The sequence below is a fragment of the Cyrtonyx montezumae genome, unplaced genomic scaffold, assembly GCF_038088225.1.
Source record: "Cyrtonyx montezumae isolate F1298 unplaced genomic scaffold, pur_monq_1.0 scaffold_4, whole genome shotgun sequence".
In the NCBI taxonomy this organism is placed as follows: Eukaryota; Metazoa; Chordata; class Aves; order Galliformes; family Odontophoridae; genus Cyrtonyx; species Cyrtonyx montezumae.
In genome coordinates, this window is record NW_027072045.1 from 10837999 (window position 1) to 10862488 (window position 24490).

The following is a 24490-nucleotide window of genomic DNA, read 5'->3' on the forward strand; positions in this document are numbered from 1 at the left end:
AAACTCATGATGCCATTGTTCATTACTGCACAGGAGTAAAACGATTCTTATACTGCATCAAAAAACTCAACAATATGAAATCTTAAGTATTAACGAATTAGTCATCCTTATCAGACATAAACTGTTACTAAGACTTGTATTAAGGATCACCTCAGCAGATTTTTAGTGGATTTGTTATTTAAAGTATGAGTCCTCTGAGTGCAGACATACTAAAGGCAAACCAGATTGTTAGAGATGATTACAGTTACTTTTGAGGATTTCAGTAATTCTTACTATTAAATTTTCCACTTAAAACTAATGTGGATGTGTACTTTTCTGTACAGGAGGGCATTTTATACTTTTATCACATCAGAGACCTCCAGTATGAGATGAAAATTTGTACTGACATATCAGAACCCATATCTACCCTCATATTCTCTCCTGATTACACTATACTTCTGATTGTTACTGATCAGGTATAGTATTTGAGATAATAGCAGAATGTATGGGATGTTCCTGTGGTGGTATATATGTGTGCTGGTACTGCTAATGTGATTGTGTGTGAATCTGTGCAGCTTCCATAATGCTATCCCACAAGTCACAAATTTTATATCAGCTGTAAACCTAGTCCATGCAGCGTTTCTAACAGAAGATTGGAAGAATTTTAATGAACCGTAGAACAACTGTATTTTACAGGTGGTGGATTATAAAGTACTGTTGATTCTTGTAGTAAGACAAAATAGGGTGTTTAAAATCATTTCATTAAAGTAACTTTGGAAAAAAAATATGTAGAATATCTGACTGGCTGAATATCTATCAAATCATCTTCTGCAAGTATAGGTTAATAAAATCTGTAAAATTCAGCTGAACTTTACTGGGCACTTTTAAACTAAGTTTAGAAACTAATAAAATCCCTTAAAGAATGAGGCTCAGGAAAATGGATATTTTTGCTGAAGTAATTGAAAGCTTTTAATGAAATGTTTCATAGCCCTTTGATGGATTAGTACTCTTTATTTATCAGGGGACAATCTATACTTATGAACCTGCCCACAGCGGAGAAGCTGTCAAACTCTTGGATGTATTCAGCAGTTATTTGCTGGCTGCTGATTTCCTTACTCCAGGGGATAAGTACTGTGTGGTAAGAAAAGGATTTTTTTAATATATATGTAGAAGTGAATTTTTTATAGGTAATCAATATATTGCTAAGGCACAAAACAAGCATCCTTATAGAGACTTGGGCTGTCTTGATTTTTGCCACAGTGGTATAAATAGCTATTAAAGGAAATGAATGGATTTCATTCAGATCAGGCTATTAAAAAGTTAGAACTTTCCCTAGAATGTAGGTGGAAACAGATTGCTTAAATGTCATACTGTTTCTGCTGTTGAATTTGTCTTGAATATGGATGTGCAGAAAGCATATTCAATTTGGAGAATAGATTTTGGAACAAGGAGTTTCCTACTGATCTTTTCAGCTCTCAGCACAAATTGGACAGAGAGTTGCCTGTCTTAGGTTCTAGAGACAAAGAAAACCTTACTCATTGATCTGTCTGTTCTGAAAAACTCCTTGCTTTCATTTCTGTCTTTGACTCCTGCAAGACACATATTTTGGTCAGTCTGATTTGTCCCCAGGACATTAATTCTTCATGTATGTAATCTAGAAACATTGGAACCTTAAGTTTATTGAATCTATCTGTTTGCTAGCACAGGAATTATATATTTTATTTGCCTAAGAATAAGTATTGTGAGGATTCATTGGTCTCTAGCAATACCATACTATGGAATTATAAAATGGTCTGGATACAAGCAGATCAAGCACAGTTATGGTATACATAATTTTTTTCACGAGAAAGCTACAACCTCTCCTTTGGGACTTTCCTATGCCAAGAAAATTCCAAGTCTTGTTTTTGAATGCTGGGAGTGCAGATACTGATCAAGGCTACAATTTTCCATGCGTTGTCTTAAGACCATTCCTGTGGTTGCAGCAGTTCATAAGAAAATATTGAACATTGTCTTTGTTCTTGGAGCAGCTGTAGTTAGAGTAAAAGCAACACCATTCCAACCAAAACTCAGGCATTAGCTGGATTTATATTCTATAGAAAATCACTAGCTACTTCCAGATAATTTAGCTATTCTACCCTCCTCTGATTATGTTTTTGTCTCTTCAAGTCTGTAACAATTTCAGGTGAAGTATGTGTTTGGCTCCTGGAAAATGGGACTTGCCTCAGCACGCTAAACCTTGATACTGAGGTACACACATAACTAGTAGGAGTTCATGTTGTAAGAAATACTTAAAATGTTCATTTTAATATTTTTGTTTCATAGCAAAATATTCCACAAAATTGGGTTAACCAATTTTGAGAAAAGATAAGCAGTATCTTAAAGTAACAAATAGATTTTAGAAAGATTATATTTCAGAATGTTTCCTTGAACTAGCCTCAAATTTAACTCGGGCAGAAAGCATGGAAGGCATTTCAAGCCTTATGTCCTAGTGATCTGTCTTTAAGCATGCATTTGTAAATAATTTGTATTTTTAATATGTGTCAAAACCGACAGGAAATGTTTCAAGTGCATAAAAACTGTATGTCTTGACTGATCTAACTAACAAATATTAGGAAATGGGTTGATTTTAAGCTGTTACTATTTTGTCCTGACTTAAGATGTATTGAAATACTGAAAAATTCTATGGTTTTTTTTTTTTTGTGAATAGATAATTATATTCTGATAAGTGCGTATAGAGCACAAGGAAAAACACTTATGATGTCTATTAAAATCCTGCTTTACAGGAAATAGTAATAAAAAAGATTCATAGAAAAATCACATGATTTTATTCTCCAAATTTTAGGGACTTATTAATACTAAAAGAAGTTGCATACTAACATATAGAATAATGTCATACAACATGATACAGAGCTGTTAAGTATCTTTTATTTCTCAATTAGGCAACTGATATGGCTTGCTGTCCCTCTTCGAACAGTGTTGCTGTAGGAACAAAAGAGGGTCAGATCTGTTTTATTGATATTACCAGAGTTGAAGCTCCACGGGTTGTCCACAGGATTTTTCTTTCCAAATTTCCAGTACTGTCTTTGCAGTAAGTATGCAGTAACAGGGAAAGGAATAGTGTCAAAATGTTGCTTGAATAATGCAGTTAGTTGAACAAAATTTTTGAAGTTTTTATTCTAAAGATGTCAAAGTAAAATATTTTAACAGTTTCAGTATTTTTAGCTGCACTTTTTTTTTAATTTTCTAATTACTTGCAAGAGTACTAGTACCAAGATTTAGATGATAAAAATATAATAAGGTTGAATTTTTAAGAAAAGTTAAGGGAGCACTAAATATGTTGATGCATAAGATCCTTCCTGACAGATCACCATATGGAGTGATTATATGCAATGTCATGTATCTGGACTTAGAGGGTGATTTCTCAATGAGTTCAAATTCACGGTCTTGTGAAGTTAACTTTAAGCCTTTGAGTCATCCCTTTTAGTTCCTTTTGTTACAGTTATTAATAATTACTTTGCTCACAGTTTTTGAATTTACCAATCCTCTGCAAGTATCTGTTGTGATCCCAAAGTGTTACTTTTTGTTGTTTTTCAATAATCAAAATATCTGAGTATTTTCATCCTCTTAAAAAAAAAAAAAAGAATTTTGAACTCCTAAACATTAATATAAATCTGCATGTTGTTCAGAGAGTCAGATGGAATCTCTTTTCACATTTACCTAACATAAAACACAAGAAATAGATACAGAAAGCAACTTATTAATAGTGAAATCAGTGCAAATATACATTTATTCAAAATAATATGAAAATCTGTCCAGTGGTTTTATTTGAAATAATTGAACTTCAAAGAAACTTGTTAAAATAGACTGCCTTGTGGTATTCTTAGCTTTAGATCAACCTGCTCAATTAGAAAGTGCACTCACAGCACTGGGATTTATATCAGGTTATATCCCTGTAAACCTAGAAGCTGCAATTTCAGTTGAATTTATGCCCTCAAGGAAGTCAGAAGCTATGAGGATGGAAGTGAAGAAAATTCTACCTTTTTATTGACTATATTGAACTGTTTTTAGAATATAACATTAAGAACTGGATTTGTACTTGGATTTTTGTTTTCCTTAGTTACGATCAGAGTGGCCAGTTTCTCATCATTAGAGCTATGGAAGGATATATCTTTATTCTGGATGCTCGGCCTTCAAAATTATTCCAAGTTCTTGGATATGTAGGTAATACATGTAACAACATTAATTATATCATGTTTTCACTATTTGTTGTGCATGTACAACATGTACTTGCATGTCAGATTAAGCCAGCCTCCTTCATTCTATTTATATTTTGGGAGGACTAAACATAAAACTAACTTATTTTTGCTAAAATTCAAGCTAGATGTAAACAGATTTAGATGTCTAGTGTAATCAAAGCACTTAAGTGCTCATCAACACTTCTGAAATCACTTGTGGCTAGTCTGACATTTTAATGCAAATTCAAGACAGTCTAGTTGTGCAGAGCTGTATTCAGGAAAGGGATCTCCATTTTGTTTCCCATAATATCTTAGTGAAAGTAACATTGTCATAATGTAGTAATTTGCTGGTGCTTCAGTGTTGGCAGGTGAAGTGCTGAGTCTTTCAGTAGTTTCTGACTTCGAGAACAATTTAGTTGAAGTGGTGGTGCTTCTTAGTGTAGCAGACATCCAACAAACAAGGCTGGAAATTTTCTGCCTGTCACCAGCACTCGTGAAAGGTATGAATTGAAATATATAACTTGTGATGCTTTTCTAAGACTAGAATATATTATTGCCATTCATTACACAAAATAGTATAGCAATCTCAATCTCTTCCTTTATCTCATCTGTACATTCTCCTGTTCCAGCATTTTTCTCATGGCTGCCTGGAGTCAAAGTCAGCTGAATCATTTCAGCAGAATTACTATGATATTTAAGCAAAATGTAAGAAAGGAAAGAGGGAAATATTTCACATGTAGAATCACAAAGGAACCACCTTACTACTTTAACTACTATTGTTATTGTTGTTAGTGTTATTACTATTACTGCCATTTGGGAAATGCCTGAAGTCAACCACAGAGAAGCCTTGTGCTTGGCATTACCTACATGCAGACTAGTATATTAGATGTTCAAAGTAGAATCAATCCCACCAGCCTCTTCGTAGCATTATTAACAGATAAATAATAGCATGTTAGGAAAAGGGTAAAGGTTTATATTTTTGAAAAAATAATTGTGTCATTCTTTTAACTTTTCTATGTAGAAATTCCAGGCAGAAATTCCACTGTATTTAAATATCTTAACTTGTAACCCAACAAGGAATGTTATAGAGAAACATTCCACGAAAAGCTCTGAACAGTTTTGAAAAGGGAAGAAATAAAGAAAATTAAGAATGATGCACTTCAGTTCATCTGCTGAAAATCCATCCCTGTGTATCTTCGGAGTACAGTGTGCATACTGAGATATCAAAGTTAGAATTTGTAATAAGGTGAATAAAGTGAAGGGAACCTGTTAGTGTTTCACTGAATTGGGTATCCCACAGTAAGTTTTCATATGTTCATGCTTGGTGGTATATGTAAAATTCTCAACTGTATAATGACTCAGTAATTTTTCTGCATACAACTATAGTATTATAACACTTATGAGTCTTTTTTTTTATATGGAAATAGACACAAAATGGATTCAACTGCTCTAAGCAATGATAGATTTGTAATTATGTCTGATATTCTAGAAATGCATTGATTCAGGGTATTTTCTGGAATCTGATGGAAAGCTAAATCAGTAGTCAAGAAAGGACTTAAATGCATTAACTTATATAAGGCACAGAGTAAGTTAATGTTGTAGTTGGTGTCCTCATCACACATTGTGACTGTCAGTGACAATGTTCAGTTCCGTTTTTATGTCTCCTCCAGCCAAGAATTTCCAATTGAGCAATACAGTTTGAGGTTTCAGTGAAAGCCCTGTCACTATACAGAAAAAAAGTAGCATTTATCCATTATTTGCATCATTCTGTTTTTGTATCACTTTACATTAGATGCAACTAGTGACTAGCAAAGTCTTTTGTGGAAAAAAAATGAACTTTAAGTAAGTCTAATGTCAGATATTCTAGTTGTTTACATGTAATTTTGAAAAGGCCTTGCAATTTACAATCTTTCTTAGAAGTAATTCTCAGTGATGTTTGTATTTTCTCTAAATATACAACATTAGACTAGTTTTTAACCTAATCATAGTCAATGAAATTGGAGCATAATTTTTGAAGTTGCTGAGAATCTACATTTCTTGCATCAGTATTAATGTCAAATGTCTCTTGATAGCTCAAATTAAACATCCAAAGAGAACAAGATGCCCATTTGAAAGCAATGATGATGTAAGCCTCCTCACAAACTAATTTGCACTGCTCATGTAATACCTAAGAAATTTATAAAATCAGATAAATTTTGACATCACTATGGCTGAACTGCTGATAGTACTTATTCAGAACTATTAGAATTCTCTTGGTACATCACTTCAGTGTGCTATATTTGCACAGCCTACAGAGTTAGTGTTTAAAGCTACAAATCTTAACTCAGTCTCCTTGAAAACAGCTCATGCTACTCTTTTTTTGAGACTGTTTGGTTTGCATTAGTGGTGGTGATGTCTCTCTCATTTCTTTTATCAATCTTTTAGGTATTGATAAGTATGTTAATGGACAAGGAATTCTAAATGCTAGTGCCATTAAAAAGGAGCAATATAATCTAGAGTACCCTTTGAGTTCTGCAGTCAGACTGAAGGATAACGTTGTGTATGGCTACTGTACCTGTGCACCTTTCATCTGTAAATACCATCTCTCTGAACAGGTAATTCCCTGAAAGTTGTTTTATTTTGAGTCATGATGAAGTAATGCTAAGAAAGGTCATAGATGAAGTGAATGTAGCAGAGTTAGCTAAAAATCTTCCTCCTCTGCATTAAAAGTATCTACTCCATCCCTAAATGTTAATTTTCAGTATACTACTCAGAAGCTTGGCATAACAAAATTCTTTGTTTTATGAAAAAGACAAATTCTTGTATGTAAAACTCATTCTGCTTGTAGGCATGTGATAGACAACCCACAAAGCAATGGTTAGTCTCCTCAGAATGGCATGGATGTTTCCATTATTCCAAGTGCTGCTAACATTTTGTTCGGTTGACAGAGTATTTTGGAAGATCCACCAGTGTTTTTATCAGAAAAGAAGATTCCTAGCAATCAGTTTGGATCAGGATTCGTCTGTTTATCACCCAACAGCCGCTGGCTGGCATCAGCAGCGAAGGATGGTGTTTTAATCATCTATGATACCTCTACTATGGTAGGTGGGCACATACGAACAGACTTAGTTTGGTTTACACCTGAAAGACCTGTGAGAGCTATTTTATTTCAAGGTAAACTCTTATTCTCTTACATATAAGGTGTTTCTAAAAAGTTTTTGTTGACATGAAATGATGCAGCAATTGTTTTTATAATGAATGTGAATATGATCACATCTACTCCTTACTTTATTTTCCAGTAAGTTCTTTGGTTTAAACATGAGTTTATTGATCTTCTTTATCTTCTACAAAATCTGTACATAAGAATTACACTTATCTCTAGTAAAAAAATTATAAACTGTAGTATTTTATATACTTCATATTGACATTTCAGGTAGACTTCTATCTGAAAATAGAGCAGCATAATTTACAGACATAATCCATTAGAAAGATATATTTGCTGAACTGTTTCTGTGACCTTTCCAGGAAATACTTGCTCAAAACCACTGCCACTCATACGAAGGAGGGGGAATCAGATCTGTGGTATTTTCACTAGATGGCAAATTCATCCTGGTTAATGGTGAAAATGATGGTGCCCTGGTGTGTCTTAAATGGAAGTATGTATAAAATTGATCGTGTAAATTCTAGGATACGGGCAGAATAATTTTTGCATCTACTTGTGATTCTAGTCTTCCTTTTGGTTAGTCTCTAAATAAGGAGAAGAATTGAATTGAGTTGTTGGGTACAAAAGTCACTCCTTTAAACTGTAGATGTTGTGTTCCCAACTCATGACATTGTGGAGAATGTCATGTAATTTGAGTGTGGTTGCAGTACAGGATATGTGAGTACCTTCTGATAAATACACATATTAAAGATAGTGGGCTTCTTGTCATTTTCAAAATAGCCATCTGAAAATTAGTAATTCTGTAGAAACTTCATTTAATTCTAGAATACCAGCAATATTGAATCATAAGTAATAGCATTGAATAGGTGTGTTTAAGAAAAGTTAGTAGATGTGTTATAGAGAATACTTAAAGCTTCCTGATTTTTATAATAATATTTCACAAAAAAAATGCATCAATTCCTTTACTGTTTACAGAAAGATGAAGAAAATTGAAGTTGAAGAAGCTGCTTTTCACTGGCAATCTCTTCTTACTATACTGAACAAGTCTATTGCGGATGAAAATGCTGTTTTAAGATGTATGGCAGAATGGCAGTTCATGTCAGAATCCACATCAGAATCACTTCCAGAAGAGAAAGCTAAGGTGTTTTCTTTATTTTGGTGGGAAATAAAAAAAAATTGATCATTATCCTTACATTTTATAGAAGTACTGTCTTAAAAAAAAAAAAAAAGAAAGAAAAAGAAAGAAAGAGAGAACAACTGTAATCTTTTTATGTTAGTAGAAGGATACCCATGGCAGGTTGACTATAGGTTATATATAGGTTATATATAGGTTATACTATAGGTTGACTTAAGTTATTAATTTATGGAACAGTTTTACCAAGGAAATCGAAGTTTATGGGAAGATACAAAAGCAAATATATGAATGGGTTGTGGGTTTTTTTTCTCCTCATGTGAAGTTATGTCATTCACAGTGTATATTACCACTGTATATTGTGAGCTGCTTGTTGTATGTTTTCCTGTTGGAATGAAGGGGGGCAGTGATTGCAGAGTTTAGTACAGTCATTCCATTATTGTCAAAAGTCTTTTCATAATAGCATAGATCTGCAAGATCAGACCTGGGTAACAATTAGGAAATTAATACATTAACACTCTCTGGATTTTGGTGGTGGTTGTGTTGCTTCCAGTGTGCAGTGTGAGTGCATTATTTACTTTTATTTATTGTTCTCTAAGTACTTGAGATTAATTGTTATCTTTGTTTCCGGAAGTCACCACTTGAACCTTCCAGTGCAGCAGTGACAGAAGATGGAAACTTCACAAGTATGCATTCAGACAATACTACTGAAATGACCTGGTTAGGTCAGAAGACAGAGAAGGTATTTTCATACTCAAGTTTTCACGAGCCAGTAGCTCTTATAAGTGCCAAATTATATGCTGGAAATGAATGTAGTTTCTAAAGATTTAAAGGTATTTTTAAGGCATTTTAAGGCAAGCACACAGGAAAAACAGGAGCTCTTAAGTCCAAAGGACCATTTCTACACATGGAGTAAACTTGATAATCAGAAAAGTTGTCTCCCTTTAGAAACTTATGAAGAGACTTACGTCTAAATGTGTCACAATGTTGCATAGAAGATCAGTACCTGAAACCAGGAAGGTGTTCTCTTCTTCTCAGAGGCCATAATAACTAATTGTACAGCACTATTAAACTAATAGTCAACAGTATGACATGAATTGCTAAAAAAAAAAAACCTCTGGGATTTATTTCAGGTTAATGGTGACATAAGTGTATATAAGTAAAAATGCACAAAGTATCAGTTTGTAGAGAGGGGATTTAATGCTTTGAGAGCCTGTATTAAACATAGATTTTTGTTATTCAGAAATATGATTTTATAGATTCTATCAGGTTCTTTCTGACATGAGCCAGAGCATTTTCTTCAGCTTTTGGGGCTGAAAGATGGCAAAAGAATTGCCTGATACAAAATGTCATTAATTTCTGTATCTCAGAAGGTATCTCAGAAATGACCTTCCAAATTATGATGCAGTTTCAAAAGTGGCTGACATCAAACCAAAACATACTGCCTCTGAAAGCAGAATCTTCTCTGTCTTACTCCCAGGCGTACATTCTTGTTTCTTCTTAGATGTCACCACTCATGTTTTGGTTTCTGCATTATAATTTTTTTTTATGATAAATCCATCTGACTGTGCATCTGCAAAACTTCGATGTGTATATTAGTATCATCTGGGTACAGGTGATGAGAAGCAAAGTTTAAAGGGTAGCAATATGGTTCTAGATTGGCTTAAGATGCTTATTATTGATTTAGGAAATTTGCATCTGACTTCTAGAGGATGGGATCCATCCAATGTAAGACTCATACTCTACTTTCATGAGTCAGTAGCCATCATCTTACATAAAGCTGTAAAGTTATTCTAGAAAGCAAATTCCAGATTTGGAGAGCAATAGTATGATTTTCCCTAAGAGAGGAATCAAGATGTAGCAGCAAAGAAAATTTCTCTGCTTTGAAAATGACTAACAGATGTTTATTTACTTCAGATTTATATATCCCACTTAAAGTGCTTAGTGATAATGAAAAAATCTAAGGAATATATCACACCTAACAAATTCTTGGAGTAGGCTTTACTTAGTTCAATGTGTCTGTAATTGTTTCACTTGTGATTACGTCTTTCTTACATATTTTAAGCTCTACTGCTGTGTAACCAGTTTACAATGTGCCCTGGTTGTAGAATTTTTCTCTTGAGCAATTCTAAGAATCATTCTGTGAATTAGCATTATATTGTTTCATTCATTTTCCTCTGGCTTTTTCTTTTCTGTACAGATAATGTTCCTTTAGATTATTTCAATATTCTTTTTTCCTTTTCTTGTTGTTGTGTCTTTCAACAACATATTTGTTGTATGTTAGGTTATTAGAGAAGAGACTGAGAGGTTTATTAACCAGAAGAAAGAGCTTCAAATGGGAATTAAGAAGCTGCATGAAACTGTGAGTTTCTTGAAAGGATGATGGTTCCCTAACGAGTTTGTCGTTGATTATTATTAGTATTTTCTTTTTTAAGACCACTTGTTTAATGGTTGCCAGCTCCAGTGCTCTGTTAGAGGCCAGATGATTTGAGTATCTCCAAGGATGGAGACTCCTTAAGCTCTCTCAGCAGCCCGTTGCAGTACTCTGTCACCCTCATAGGATAAGGGAAAAATAAAATAAAAACCACCAAAAACTTCAGTTCGAACCTCTTGTGTTTCAATTTGTGCCCATTGCCTCTTGTCCTGCCACTAGGTACCACCAAAAAGAGCCTATATTTATAATGTATTTATACTCAGTGATAAGATCCGTTTCTCCTACCTGTTTCCTGTGTCTTATTTTCTCTAATGGTGACTGATGACTATGCTGAAAAAGAGTGTTTTGTGAGATTTTGCTCTGTCAGGTAGTGTTATTGTGTTCTTTGCATCTGTTTTAGTTTCCACAGAAATAAATAGGAGGCATTATTACTTTACCTATAATCATCTTCTCTGATATTAAGTTTTGCAGTTAACATTAGCATCTCTATTCATGTTCAATTATTTTTTGTTTCTTACACTTATGTATAAAATAAGGTTCAGAAAATGATGCATGAAAATGAACAGCTGCCAGACATTGAGAAACTGGGACAGCAGGAGTTCAACCTGGATATAGAAGAGCAGGAAAGAGCACAAGCAGAGGCTGAACAAGAAGTGGCCAGGGTATGATAGAAGGGTGGGGGCAGGGTGCAGTGGGGGAATGTTTTAAAACCAGCCCATAAAATTAAAAACAATGATTGAAGAGCAAAAAAATTTTGGTCTCAAAATCACTGTTCACTACTGAGAAGCAGGAAAAAAAAAAGTATTTTAAATCACTTATTGAAGAAAGTGGGGCTGTTTATCCGGACACTGCTAATTGGATTATGGTCTATGCCAGTAATTGTAATTCTGACACTGTGTCCTTGGGAACATTCCTGAAGTTCTTAAAATTATTCCTTTCAATATCATGTGATTCAAGGTTTGGGAAAGGTAGCTGTGATAATCCAATGTAATGAAATATTAGTAATTGTTTTGATTTGTTATGTTTTTTTCAGTAACTTGATATGAATTACCTGTTTCCACCACATCTTGTTATTCTATGTTCTTTATCCTGAAAGACAAGGGAGAAGATTGAAATGGAGATTTTGGCCAACTGCTACTTGCAAGATGTCATCAAACATGAGTGTTGGGATTCCATGAGTGTGAAAGGACGGGCAGTTAAGGTAACCTCTGGTTTCCACCTGATTTTCTGCATTAGTTTTTTGATTCTTTTAGGTGAGAGACAAGCTAAATAGCTTTATAACATGTCTGGTTTATGTATAGCGTGTATAGAACTTACTTCTTCCTAGGGCTCATGCAAATATTTCATTTTCTCTGAGCCCAGATAATTTTATCTTCCAAAGTTGATAAGAGCACAAATAAGTAATGCCTTAATTCCTTGATCTCAGAGAATATTTTTATACAGTTGTCCTAAAGGTTTTGCAAATATTATTTTTCTCTGTGTACTTGGTATGACTTCCACTACTCAGAAGGTAACAGCAAAATTTAACACTGATTTTGCCTCTTTTGAGTAGAGGGACATTAGTTTTTAATTATACTGAATTATCTGAACATTGGTGAAAAACCAAGTCATTTTACAAAAATCTAGTTCTGGTAGATTTCTCTGGATAAAGAGGATGTACCCATAAATTGTTAAAAGGATTTAAGAAAAAAAGAAAAAACATTTAAATTTAAATCAAACACTTTCACTACCCAAAAGGCAAGGGATTTTTGTGTGTGTTTTTTTTCTTTTTTTACTATAGTGTCTATATTGTTTTATTCCAGATTTTCTGTAGTCATTGCAACTGATTAGCATTCATGTATTGAACAAATTGATGGGTACTTCATGAAGACCTTTTTACTTTGCTTTTTTTTATTGTTTTGTTTTTGTTTTTATTTTATACAGTGTTTCCATATAGCTTGTGAAGTGAAGAATTATCCCCTGAAGAAACGTGATGAAGAAGAGCTGAGAACTTTGGAGAAAGTTCTGCACTTAAGGAAGATTGAAGCAGCTAATCTTAAGGTTACAATCTCTTCATAGAATCATAGAATTGCAGGGGCTGGAAGGGACCTCTGGAGATCTAGTCCAACCTTCCTGCTAAAGCAGGCTCCCTAAAGTAGGTTATACAGGAAGGTGTCCTGGTGTGTTTTGAATACTTCCATAGAAGACTATGCAACCTCTCTGAGCAGCATTTCAGATCAGGATGTTCTGAATAGGCATCTTAATCCTTCTTTACAGGAGTTCTTTTCTAAGCTCAATTTTCTTGCTGTAGAAATTGTCCGAATAAAAATATATTGAAAGATTAAATGTGCTTTTCTCATAACAAATGTACAGTTGTAGAGTAGCTGAGTTTGGACAGGCCCTCTGGTAGTCGTCTAATCCAAGCCTCCTGCTCCAAGCAAATTGCTCTGGGTCATGTCCATTCAACTTTAGAATATCTCCAAGCCTGGGTTTCCATAACCAATATGGGCAACGTGTTCCCATGTTGGAACTCTCACTTTAGAAATGTTTTCTTGTATTTAAATTAGGTTTACTGTATTTTGATGTGCAACCATTTTCTCTTGACCATTCACTGGACACCTCTGAGAAAAGTCCAGCTTTGTTGTGTTTGGTCTCCACCATCAGGTTTTATGCTCATCAATAAGATTTCCACTGAATCTTCTTCTTTAGGCTAAACAATCCCAGCTCTCGCAGCTTCTCCTCATATGTTAGGTACTTCAAATTCCTAATTGTATGTGTCTCTTCACTGAGTTTGCTCCAGTAATTCTTTGTGCTGTGGAACCCCAGAACTGAGACCCAGTATTCTAGGTATGATCATTATTACATATTATTTTGATTTCTGGGCAAGGCTAAATTGCTGAATATAACATCTAGAACATTTTTGTATGTGTACCACAGGACTGTGTGCAAAATAATACAGTTTTATTTTTGTAATATTCAGGTGCAGAGTAAAGTTGTTGAGACTAAGACTGAGACTGTACTATTTAAAGAAGAAGAAGAGAAGATGGAAGAAGTTATGGCTGATGATAATGCATCTTGCTGCCTGGTTGGAAGTCTAAGTTCTCAGTATGGTGCAGACACATCTATCCTTTACAACCAACTGGACTTGCACTCCAGGGAGCAGAAAGTCAATCAGATAGTATTACTGAAGGTGACTTACTTTTTTTTTACTCTGTTGGTTCACACTGAGGTGACAGGTCTGATTCTGGGCTTAATTATATTACACAGTGGAGTTGCACAGATTTCTGAACCACTGTGATAAAAGCTGGTAATGGCACATGGTGTAGTAGAGGCTCATTATAGATTCATAGAATGGCTTGGGTTGGAAAGGACATTAAGGCCCATCTATTTCTAATCCTCCTGCTATGGGCAGAGTTGCCACCTGCTATATCACAGTGTCCAGGAGTCTGTACAACCTGGCATGAATGCATCTAGGGATGTGGCAGGTTCCCTCAAGTTCTTCTCAGCAGGGCTGCTCTCAGTGACTTCTCCCTATCTGTATACATATCTGGGATTGCCCCAACCCAAGTGCAACACCTTGCACTTGGCTTCCATGGGCCCACTTTTCAAGCTTCTGGATGGCATCCCTTCCTTCTATTGTGTCATCTCAGTTTAGTGTCATCTACAAGCTTGCTGGGGGTATGCTTGATCCCACTGTATATGCCACTGATAAAAATGCTGAAGACCACTGCGTGGACTTACCAGCTTAAGTCTGGAAGAAGAACATGTGTATGAAACTGGTAATCCAATTTGAGGGTTTTTGTGTTTATTCACAGGTTTAAGAGCTTGTATAGACAAAAATAGCTTGCACTTTTTTTTTTTGTATTTCAGGACATCATTTACAAAGTGAAAACTGTTTTTAATAAAGAATTTGACATAGTTGCTCAACAAAAGGAGCAGGAGATAGCACAAGTTAAAGAAAGAAACCTAAGGATCCAAGAAATCTTGGCACAACTTGACCTCCAAGTGGAAGTGTGGGAGCCAAGTCTTACAGTTGATGAGAATCCAGAGCAAGTGCTTACTGTTCAAGATTCAGAGGTATCCGAAAAATAAAACTTTCACCTTCACCCACACAAATACAGTTCTCTGATTCTTTTTATTTCTAGCCATTGTGTTCTTATTGAAAAAGCATTAAAACAGATTGTGTCTGTGTACTTAAAATCACCCCTCTGGCTCTTTTTCTTCCCTTCCCTAACTTTTTTAAGTAGAAAACCCCTAATAAGTAACTGAAATGAACAAAATACTGAATTAAGTTTTTAATCATTCATAAATGATGATAGAGTTTATCCCTATTCATTATCTTAAGATTTGAACTAATATGGCAGGAATAAGTTATAGGTGAGATTTTTTCTGCTTTTCCTTCAGTCCCTAATCTCAGTTATTAATGTACTTCTAAATAAAATTGATTATATATAAATAATAAATAAATGCTCAAAACATGACTAACATCAGTAAAAATTATGTAGTTCATATTTTAGCATTTTTGAATATAGCTTTTGGAGCTGTTCTAAACAACAATTTTGTTCTTGATGTATATTATCATAGAGTAGGGCTTAAAATTTCCAAAGTCTTTAATAAGTCTTTACATCATTTTTCTAAATGTTCTTAGTCCATGTCTGATAATGTTTGAAGAAAAGGTTTGGAATTCTGATAAGGACATGATTTTCGTTCTTTCAGATTAAAGCTGAAAAATACTTGACTCCACAAGAGAGAGAGAAAGCAGAAATGCTGATCAGACTTGAAATGGAAAGACACCTTGCTGCTCAGGTACTTAAAGTAGCATCCTTTGTACTGAACAGGCCATTGTCACTCATTTATCTTATTTACTAATGCACTGCAATATACCAGTAATGTAGTACAGCAGAATAAATGTAAAAATGATAAGTAATAATGAAGTATGCCTTTTCTGTCTTATTATCATTTACTCTCGGATTATACAGACCAGCTGGTTGAAGAAAAGATTTGGTGTTACGCTCCCAGTTATTAACAACTAACTTTAGTAGCAATGTAAAACAACAATACTGGGAGACTCGGGACTGGAGACATCTCTAAATGTATGCTGCTGTTTAGTCAAGAGCTTTGAGCTTAGTATAGCGTGGTTGAGATTCTCTGACTTCTCTTCTTCAGAGATTGCTATATGATCATAATGCTTTTGTGTGGCTTTAAAATACATCTGTGAAAAGCCTAAGATGGTTCCAGCCCCTAAAGAGAGTGACAGTGAGACACTGGCACTGCAACGTCCTTCATCCAGCCTGCCAGCTGGGCAGGAGTAGTTTATGCATATGTACTATTTCCAAAGCTGCCAAAATAGCAGTTTTACTAAGTTATTTTGTATATTATCATCCTGAGACTTTTAGTGTATTTCACACACACCTTCAAAGAGTGTTAATCTACTAGTGACACATTAGAATCCTATTGATGTTCTAGAGGTGAACTGCACTCTTACAATTCCCAAAATTTGTAACTAATACACTTACTGTGCATTCTTTAAATGTATATTCTTTTCATTGTTCTCAGGACAATGAAAGACTACGTGCTCTTAATGACATGATGGGTGGAGTGCTAGAAGTCAAGAAGGAAGATGTCTTGAAAATTGTAAGCTATGTTTCTGCCATATCATTTAGGCAACTTGTCTATTTAAGTAAATGTGAATTTCAACTAGCAAATAATTCCAATCTGAGTAATAAAAGAAGTTAAGAGAATTGTAGAATTATGGTATTGTGTTATGTCTAGATAAATTGCAGAAGTCATATAGTGAACTCAAGTCTGTGCGACTCTAATGCCTGCATTTGGTCATCAACACCTGTCCCTGTCACAGTGGAGAACACTATGAGAACTTAATCTAGTATTGTCACTGTAACTACTGTTTTATGGGGGGAAGAGTCTATTTCCCATGGCTGTGGTCTTACCATTTTCCATTTAATAGAGCAAAGAAAGTTATTAGAGTAGTAAAAGAAGGAAAGATTTTAAATTAGTGTCACAGAAAATGTAAAGGGCAGATCCACGTGCTTTTCCTAGGATTGATCTGTTTCACAAAATTAGAACTGCTCTTAGAGGTGGAGTTAGCATACAGTTAAAATTAGGAACCTGTACAGAAAATATGTATCTTGTACTGACAAACAGTATATTTGAGTATACCATACATGTTTTTTTACAAGATGTACTAGAAAATTCCTGTAAGCACCTAGTGAGAAACAGCATCATATATATACACTAAAAGCAGCAGACCAGAGAAATAGAACATACATGTTACTTGGACTTAAGGCTTGAACCTTAGCTACCAATGCCACCTTCTGTTAAATTTGATGTTTATTCTACTTTCCCAGTGTACTGATGGAAACTTAAGACTGCTTTTGAAGTGTATTTTTCTTTAACGCTTTCAGGATATTCCTCCACCTTCATTTATGTCCAAGCCTGAAGATGAATGGAATTTTCAAGAGAAGAAAATATTCAGAGAATATGAGGAAAAAGTCAAAGAGCTCAATGAAGAAAAAGAAAAGTATAAAAGGGTAAATTAAAATGAGAAAAGGAATGGTTTTGTTAATGTACAAAGCTTCTGATCTTTGTCAGGATCTATTTCTAAAATGATACTAATAAATAGAACAAATGAAGAACAAGTGAATAACAAAGGTCATGTCACCTTACATCAGTCATAGCTTAGACAGTTTAAAAAAAAAAAAGGCAGTCTGAACTCATAACAACTAGTGACACTTGACAAAAGGTACTTTTCATTTCCAAATGTATCAGTATTCCTGAAATTGGTTTTTTTTTCAGGTTATGTTCCTGGAGTTGGTGATGCCATACACAAATAATACGATGTAATTTATCCTTCGAAGTGGTTTTTAGCATAAAAGTGATAGTTAGTGATATTGAGTGGCTCTGGAGCAATGCAGAACTATAAAAAACTTAAGGGAAAAAAAGAAAACCTTCATGTTGGAGGGATATGCCTTCTCCAGCATCCTTCCTTATACTCTATCAGAGTCTGTTCTTACAGATGAAACATATGTTCTTCTCCTGTCCTTCCCTTCACCAGGCACTGGAAAATGAATTGAAGGAACTTGAAGCTTCCATCCAGGAAAGAACACAAAACTTTGATAAGATTGTGTGCAAACTCTTTGAAAAGAAAGTGAATTTAGAGAAGGTTGTCTATCAGGTATGGCCAAGAACATTAATTTTTCACCTCTACCTCTGTGCAGCGGGAATGTTAATAATCTTTATTGCAATCTTTTCACAGGAAGAACTAAAAATTGTCAATCTCATTTATTCTTTACTGCTGGATGAAGAGTTGGATAGTAGAGAAGCTGGACTTCATCATTTCCTGGTAAAGAAGCAGAAAGAGGAAGTAAGTTAGCATTTTGAATGCTTAGGAAAAAATGTATAACTGCCATACAATTTCTTCTGAAAACTGTTCATTCCAAATAAGAATTTAGCTATAAATGATTTTCTGACATTTTGTGGAGCCAGTGACATTTTCTTAAGATGTACATAAGACAGACTATAAACATGTATGGTTTTGAGTAGCTAGTTGTCTTGGTTCATCTGGCATTCTTTGGTTAAGTGCTATTCACTGAGAAGGGCATGCTGCCATTTGTTATTCACAATATTTTTTAGTATCCAGTATCAAGCTGACAGGACCAGTAGTGTTGCTATTTACATCAGAAAAAAAGCACAAAGAATGCTTACAGGAATCACATTTTCTGCTGGCTTGCCTAGTGTAGTTCAGGACCACACTGACTTTATTTGCCAGTTCAAAGCATAGATAGTGATAGCATGAGTATCTGACCACTGAAGCAGAACATACCCAGTGTACAAAGTAGTTATAATCTTATCAGCAAATTTAATCTCCTGAAGAGTTTACTAGTCCTTGCCAGACCATATACCAATCAACAAAAAGACTGGAGAGCATAAGTAATGGATCTGGATTTCAATACTGCAATTGCTTACTGCCCACAGTACTGTTTTTGTCTGACAGTTGTGATTCCTGTGTCCTGCCCATACCTGTCTGACTCATGAGATTCAAGCAGTGTAGTCTGCAGGTTGGTTCTGTCTCATGGGGCGGTATTATCTCATTTGCCCACTTGGTTTTTGTGGAGGTGTTCTTGAGTCCACTGTGCCTCCCCATGCCAAACCTCTTACTCATCTTGTGCAGGTCACTCTGGTTGGAGCTGCAGGCAGCTCTTTTTATGTCAGCTACAGGGACTGGTTCCTAAGTAGACATCTAGCCCACTGCCACTGAATAGGATGAACTGGTTTTAAAACTGTCTGAAGCAAAGCATATACCAGGTTACATTTTTCAAAATACATCTTATTTTTTAAGTTTTTCCATTTTTCCAAGTATTGCCATATCTTTTAGTTCATGCAGACTGTCAAATACAGCAAAGCAAAGTACGAACATTTAACAGCCTTGATTAAACAGATGACCTTATTATCTTGACACATGACACTCCAACAGGGCAATTGCATTCACAGAATCACAGAATAGTAGGGGCACTCCAGAGTGAAGAACCCTCCACTGAACAGCGTTTGAGAATTTTTGACTGATCTTATCTGTGATGACATGAAAGGAAAAGGAAATATCTATACCTTTAAAAACAAATATCATCATTTGTCTTTATATTCAAAATACAAAAAGAAGACTTAGAAGACACAATTTCTTAATTCATGGAATATTTGGATTTCATACCTGCTCACTTTTAAGCTGTATCTACAAATAGCCCTCTGAAAAAGGCATCATATTGCTCTATAAAATGGCTCATAAGGCTTTCTCTGGAACTGAGAAGGTGTCAGTCTCATTAGTGCTTATTGAAATCCCCTGGTTTTCCTACAGGTCAAAATTGCAAGAAGAGTGGAGACCACAAAAAGGAAAATCGAGTCTTACACAGAAAGATACGACAATGCAATTGCTCAAGATAAGGTGAGACTCCCAATAAACACAGGCAGATTCAGGAATAAAGCAGTTAAAGCTGCATCTTGGTAATGAGAAGAACATCCTTTGTTTTAAGAATGAGATCAGTTCAGTTTACTTTGTTAATGACTGAAATTAAGTAGTGATGGAGAATATATGCATATAAAATTTTAAGAAATGGACTAGATTTCCTCAAGAATATTCTTGAAGCATGATATTCTGCATTTCTAACATATGAGCAAGTTGCTGCTTTTTAAAAAATCACATTGTGATGACAAGGAAGCTTTCTGTTTCCCTCCTAGAATCTGGAATCTCATTTTAGGAAGGAGTTTGCTGATGTTCCTGCTAATTTTCTTGATGAACTTTTGAAACTTTACAAATGTCGACCAAGGTAAGATTACCTTGATTAAAATTGTTTAAATACTAGTATTTCCCATGTGTCATGAATAACATTTGGATTACTGAAATAAATCACAATTAGTTTAATCATTGGTAGATTGCCTTCTTTTTATTAGATGGTTAACAATATTTGATTTTCTATCATAGTAACGATTGTTATTTTGAATACTTACACTTCCTGATTTATGCAACAAAATAAATTTTAAATGCAATCTAAGTAATCCTCAGTTCTCATAAATAAATTCTTATTTTGTTTAAGATGTAGTTTTGCCTTTTTTTCTTCACAAGAGATTAAAAGTATGAAATGTTCATAGTGGCGTGTAAACTTTTTTTATGAAAAGAAATTTTTTTTTCTTTTATAAGAAAAAAAAAGTAAATACTGTATGTGCTGTGTATGTACACTAGGACTGTAATGACAGAAATATACCCGGACACTGCAAACTGTGCAAAAAGCTGTTCAGTCTCAGCTGAAGATTACAGAGATGCATTCACCCATGTAATGAAAGCCATGGATGAACTGGATAATCCTGAGCACACGCCTAATGGTTTAGACCCATCTATATGGAAACGTTTTTGTCTAGCTAGACGAAATAAAATGGAGAGTGAGCAGCTGGTATGTAAATGCTTTATTTTGCCACTATACTTCTCGTCGAGAAGTATATACTACTTAAAATTTCTGTGGAGTTCAAGAATAATGTTAGGCTTGTGGTGAAATGAATAGGCAGCATAAATAAGTTGCATCTAATTGGGTAGGTTACTTCTGGTCCCTTCTGTTCAGGATAACAGAAGAAATGTCAACAAAATAAACCAGCTCTAGTTCTCCTTCAGAGCAAACATTACCATATTAACACAGGAGGGTTTGATAGAAATATTTGTGTCCTTGGTATGAGTTCATTTTTAAAAAACAAATATTTTTTTTCTCTCTTGATACTGGAAAAAAAACCCAAAACTATTAAGGTATTTTATTTTCATAATCCTTTGGAGTCTTTCTGTCCCATTAGCATGCCACATCTGCCCCAATGCATAACCATTTTCTTCTATAGCACCAAGGGCAAGTCTTAATAGAGTGTTCCCGGAAAGCTCTAGTAGATTATTTGTTTAACTTAAAAGCATGGAGGTGGAAATCTGAAATCTCCAGAGACAGATACATTTGACCAAGACAGAAGGAAATACGAATAAGTACTGCTTTATTGAATAAATTACTTTCTGATCAGAATTTGAACTTTAATCTCTGTGTCTCATGTGCTCTACTGTGATTCCTAAAATATCAGGTTTCACATTTATACATATATGTCTTCTTCTAATCTTATCTTCTCTCTTCTTGCTTATCCTGACATACATATGAAGTTGGAAATTTTTAGAATGTCATGATGTTGTTTGTTCAGGTGAAATGGATGGCCCTAATTCTGGCAGAGATGGAGGTCTTTCTCCAAAGAAGATTAGATGACACTGAGAAGATGAGCTCCAAAATAGAAAAAATTTTCCAAGAACTCACATGGTAATTGTTTCTTTTCTATATTCAGCTACATTTTAATATTCCAGCATCACAGTTGTATGCAGAATTACACAGCTGCATTCTTTTATCTAGGATTCATCTAAAAGAGCTAAGATCATTGAGAGGTGTGGTGTGATTGCAGCATGTGTGTGCAGGCTGAAACCAGTCTTAACTTAGCATTTTAAATAACGATGTCAGTAAGGATGGCAGCGTAGTCTTCAATGCAAACTCACTACCTCAAAAGCTGTATCATATAGTGAGTACCAAAAAGCCTTTAAGGCCATAGTTGAGCAAACTGGTCTAGTTAATTTTTGCTCTTGTAGGCCTAAAGAAGCAGCTGTGATCACACCTGCTTGGAGTTTGCTGCTCTGTCACGTGACACAACACCTTATTTCTCTGATATGATTTCCATTTTTTATATATATAACATTTTTCATATTCATAATCTTTCAGGAGCAAACCTCAGGAAAAGTTACATTAAAAAAAATTGGTGTCAACTGGGAGTCACCATTTCCTTTGCTATCATTGTTAAGGTTATTGTTCAGTGAGGATGTTTGCTCTCAGAACATCTGCTGGAGTGTTAAACTGAATCTAGGTGTGGACAACTTTATATATGGAAATAAGTTGCCAACTCAGAAGTAATTTGGGAGTGAATAAAAGACAAGGCATCAAAGAGTAAGCCCCACTTGAACATAGCATTTATCACTCACATAATCATTCTGAAAATCATGGAAGTTTTTTTATATTCAAGTTGTAATCACTAAGCATTGCTTTTGTTTTCTGTCATTTTAGGCTGCAGGAGGAGAAGATAAAACATCAATCGAATTTGATTTTCCAGTTTTTGCTAAAACAAGGACAGGTAGAAATGGGATGCACTGAGATCCCAGATTATGCTGATGCCATTTTCATTAAAAAGAGTGTTATTGAAGAACTGAATTGCAATATTAAGGTAATTCATGAGGAAATTTAAGTTCTTTAAATAAACATTGTCTTTCAGAGACTGTTTTTTCTCTAATTTAATATCTAGGTTCAAACCATTTAAGCTCAATTGTAAACTAAAAGCTGCTGAGAATTTTGTAATGTCTTTTATTATGATATATAGATAGTAATACAGACTGCCTTCTTTATGTTTGATCAATACAATTCAGATCAATGAAATGACAACAGTTATTAGACATACCATCACTTACACATATGCTGTAAATAGAAAATACAAGTCTAATACTGGGCACAAGTCCTAAAATTCCCTCATGGTAAACATACGGTCATGTTGAACATTAGGTTACATTAAGATTAAAGAATAATAATAATACAGCTTTTAATGTAAGGTGAAAACGATATTCATACTTGAAACAATTTTTCATACTCATTAAAGTTTATTTTCTTTGTCATTTTACTTATGTTTGTTGTTTTTTTTGTTTTTTTTTTACTGCTCCTGGATGAAGAACTCAGTAACAACTACAGAATACCTTTGTGTGTATTTTGTAGAGGTAAAATGCCTTAATATTCTTGTAAAAGAAGGTGGAGAGTGAAGTTATTTGCAATTTTCGTTCTGTGATCCAAGGCTGTGACATGGAACACAAAGGAGAATAAAATCCCACAAAAGTTAGCCATCTAGAATGACTGGAATTAGTGTATAATATGGCATATTTTCCTTACTAGTCTAGTAACTTTGGAAGCTTGCCCTTCTTGTTGCAGATAATTATTCCATAATCCATAAAATATGTTAACTAAGAATAATCTATTTTTTCAGGATCAACAAGGAAAAAAAATTGCTAGCATGGTGGAACGCAAAGAATTCTCCAAGGGGATATTTCAGCTGGAATGGGAACACAAGAAAATGAAAATGCAAATAGAAGACCTGAAACAGAAAGCTCAGGATATTGTAACATTACCCATTACAAAAGATCGCCAGCTAGTGAGTTATTTTCTCTAGTTTACATTTTTACTATAGTGATTTTTTTGCACAGAACTTTTATCTGTTAATTTGATGGGTTGATACTCCAGAAGGATGGATGTTGTATGTACAGAAACCTCTTTTCTGCCTACTTTTAGCTTCCTTCCGTGCTTAGACTACCTTACAAATAAAAATATAGCTTGGTGTTTTGCTGTGGTTTTTTGGAAAAAAAAATCACAACAATTTGTTTAATATTTGCATTGAAACATAGTAGCTTTTTAACAGCTGTGTGTTCTAGTATTCCTGCAGCATCAAAGACCATCCTTAAAATGTCTATTTCCAATGACTAGGGATGTGGAGAAAGAAATCCATTGGTGTTTGTTTGTTTTCTGCCTTTTGTTTGTAAATTTCACACTGTATGATTACCTTTACAGAAATGTGGAATTGCTGAGAACCAACAGTCTTGACAAGCTGGTTTCTTTCTTTTTAATTCTCAGTTTTTAACCATGCTGAACTACGATAGCCACGTTGCCCACCGCATAGCAGTGATGGAGCAGACTCTTGGTGTCATGGATAAGGTAAATCCTAAATGAACTACCTCCTATCAGAGGCACATCCTAACTGTTCTGCCTTAGTAAAAGGAAACCATGCTGACTTTTCAGCTAACTTGAGGACTGTTGAAGCATAGCCACGACAGTACATGCAGATGTACGTATGAGGGCTGATGAAAAGTTGAAAGTAATGCCTCCTATTTTACTGTGTTGGTCCATGATGTCAGAGGTGGACGATGGTGGAATGAATGTAGAGGCTGAACCTTCCTACCCATATTCTGCTGTGTGCTGCTGCCATGTGAC

General features: G+C 34.7%; 1 protein-coding gene across 1 annotated transcript in view; it reads left to right on the forward strand.

The window, feature by feature from the left end:
• The window catches only part of CFAP43 (cilia and flagella associated protein 43), a 41704-nt gene that overhangs the window by 14939 nt on the left and 2275 nt on the right, over positions 1 to 24490 (forward strand). The window contains exons 9-37 of the mRNA XM_065746189.1: positions 324 to 455; positions 1001 to 1117; positions 2146 to 2226; positions 2919 to 3067; positions 4097 to 4200; positions 4574 to 4714; positions 6639 to 6808; positions 7142 to 7294; positions 7719 to 7849; positions 8332 to 8497; positions 9123 to 9230; positions 10773 to 10850; positions 11459 to 11584; positions 12019 to 12123; positions 12846 to 12962; positions 13882 to 14091; positions 14772 to 14978; positions 15618 to 15707; positions 16458 to 16535; positions 17324 to 17449; positions 17974 to 18093; positions 18175 to 18282; positions 19768 to 19854; positions 20148 to 20236; positions 20650 to 20857; positions 21630 to 21742; positions 22532 to 22688; positions 23493 to 23657; positions 24134 to 24214. Of these exons, the coding sequence (XP_065602261.1) occupies positions 324 to 455; positions 1001 to 1117; positions 2146 to 2226; positions 2919 to 3067; positions 4097 to 4200; positions 4574 to 4714; positions 6639 to 6808; positions 7142 to 7294; positions 7719 to 7849; positions 8332 to 8497; positions 9123 to 9230; positions 10773 to 10850; positions 11459 to 11584; positions 12019 to 12123; positions 12846 to 12962; positions 13882 to 14091; positions 14772 to 14978; positions 15618 to 15707; positions 16458 to 16535; positions 17324 to 17449; positions 17974 to 18093; positions 18175 to 18282; positions 19768 to 19854; positions 20148 to 20236; positions 20650 to 20857; positions 21630 to 21742; positions 22532 to 22688; positions 23493 to 23657; positions 24134 to 24214 (3717 nt within the window). The remainder of the gene's footprint in view (positions 1 to 323; positions 456 to 1000; positions 1118 to 2145; positions 2227 to 2918; positions 3068 to 4096; positions 4201 to 4573; positions 4715 to 6638; positions 6809 to 7141; positions 7295 to 7718; positions 7850 to 8331; positions 8498 to 9122; positions 9231 to 10772; positions 10851 to 11458; positions 11585 to 12018; positions 12124 to 12845; positions 12963 to 13881; positions 14092 to 14771; positions 14979 to 15617; positions 15708 to 16457; positions 16536 to 17323; positions 17450 to 17973; positions 18094 to 18174; positions 18283 to 19767; positions 19855 to 20147; positions 20237 to 20649; positions 20858 to 21629; positions 21743 to 22531; positions 22689 to 23492; positions 23658 to 24133; positions 24215 to 24490) is intronic.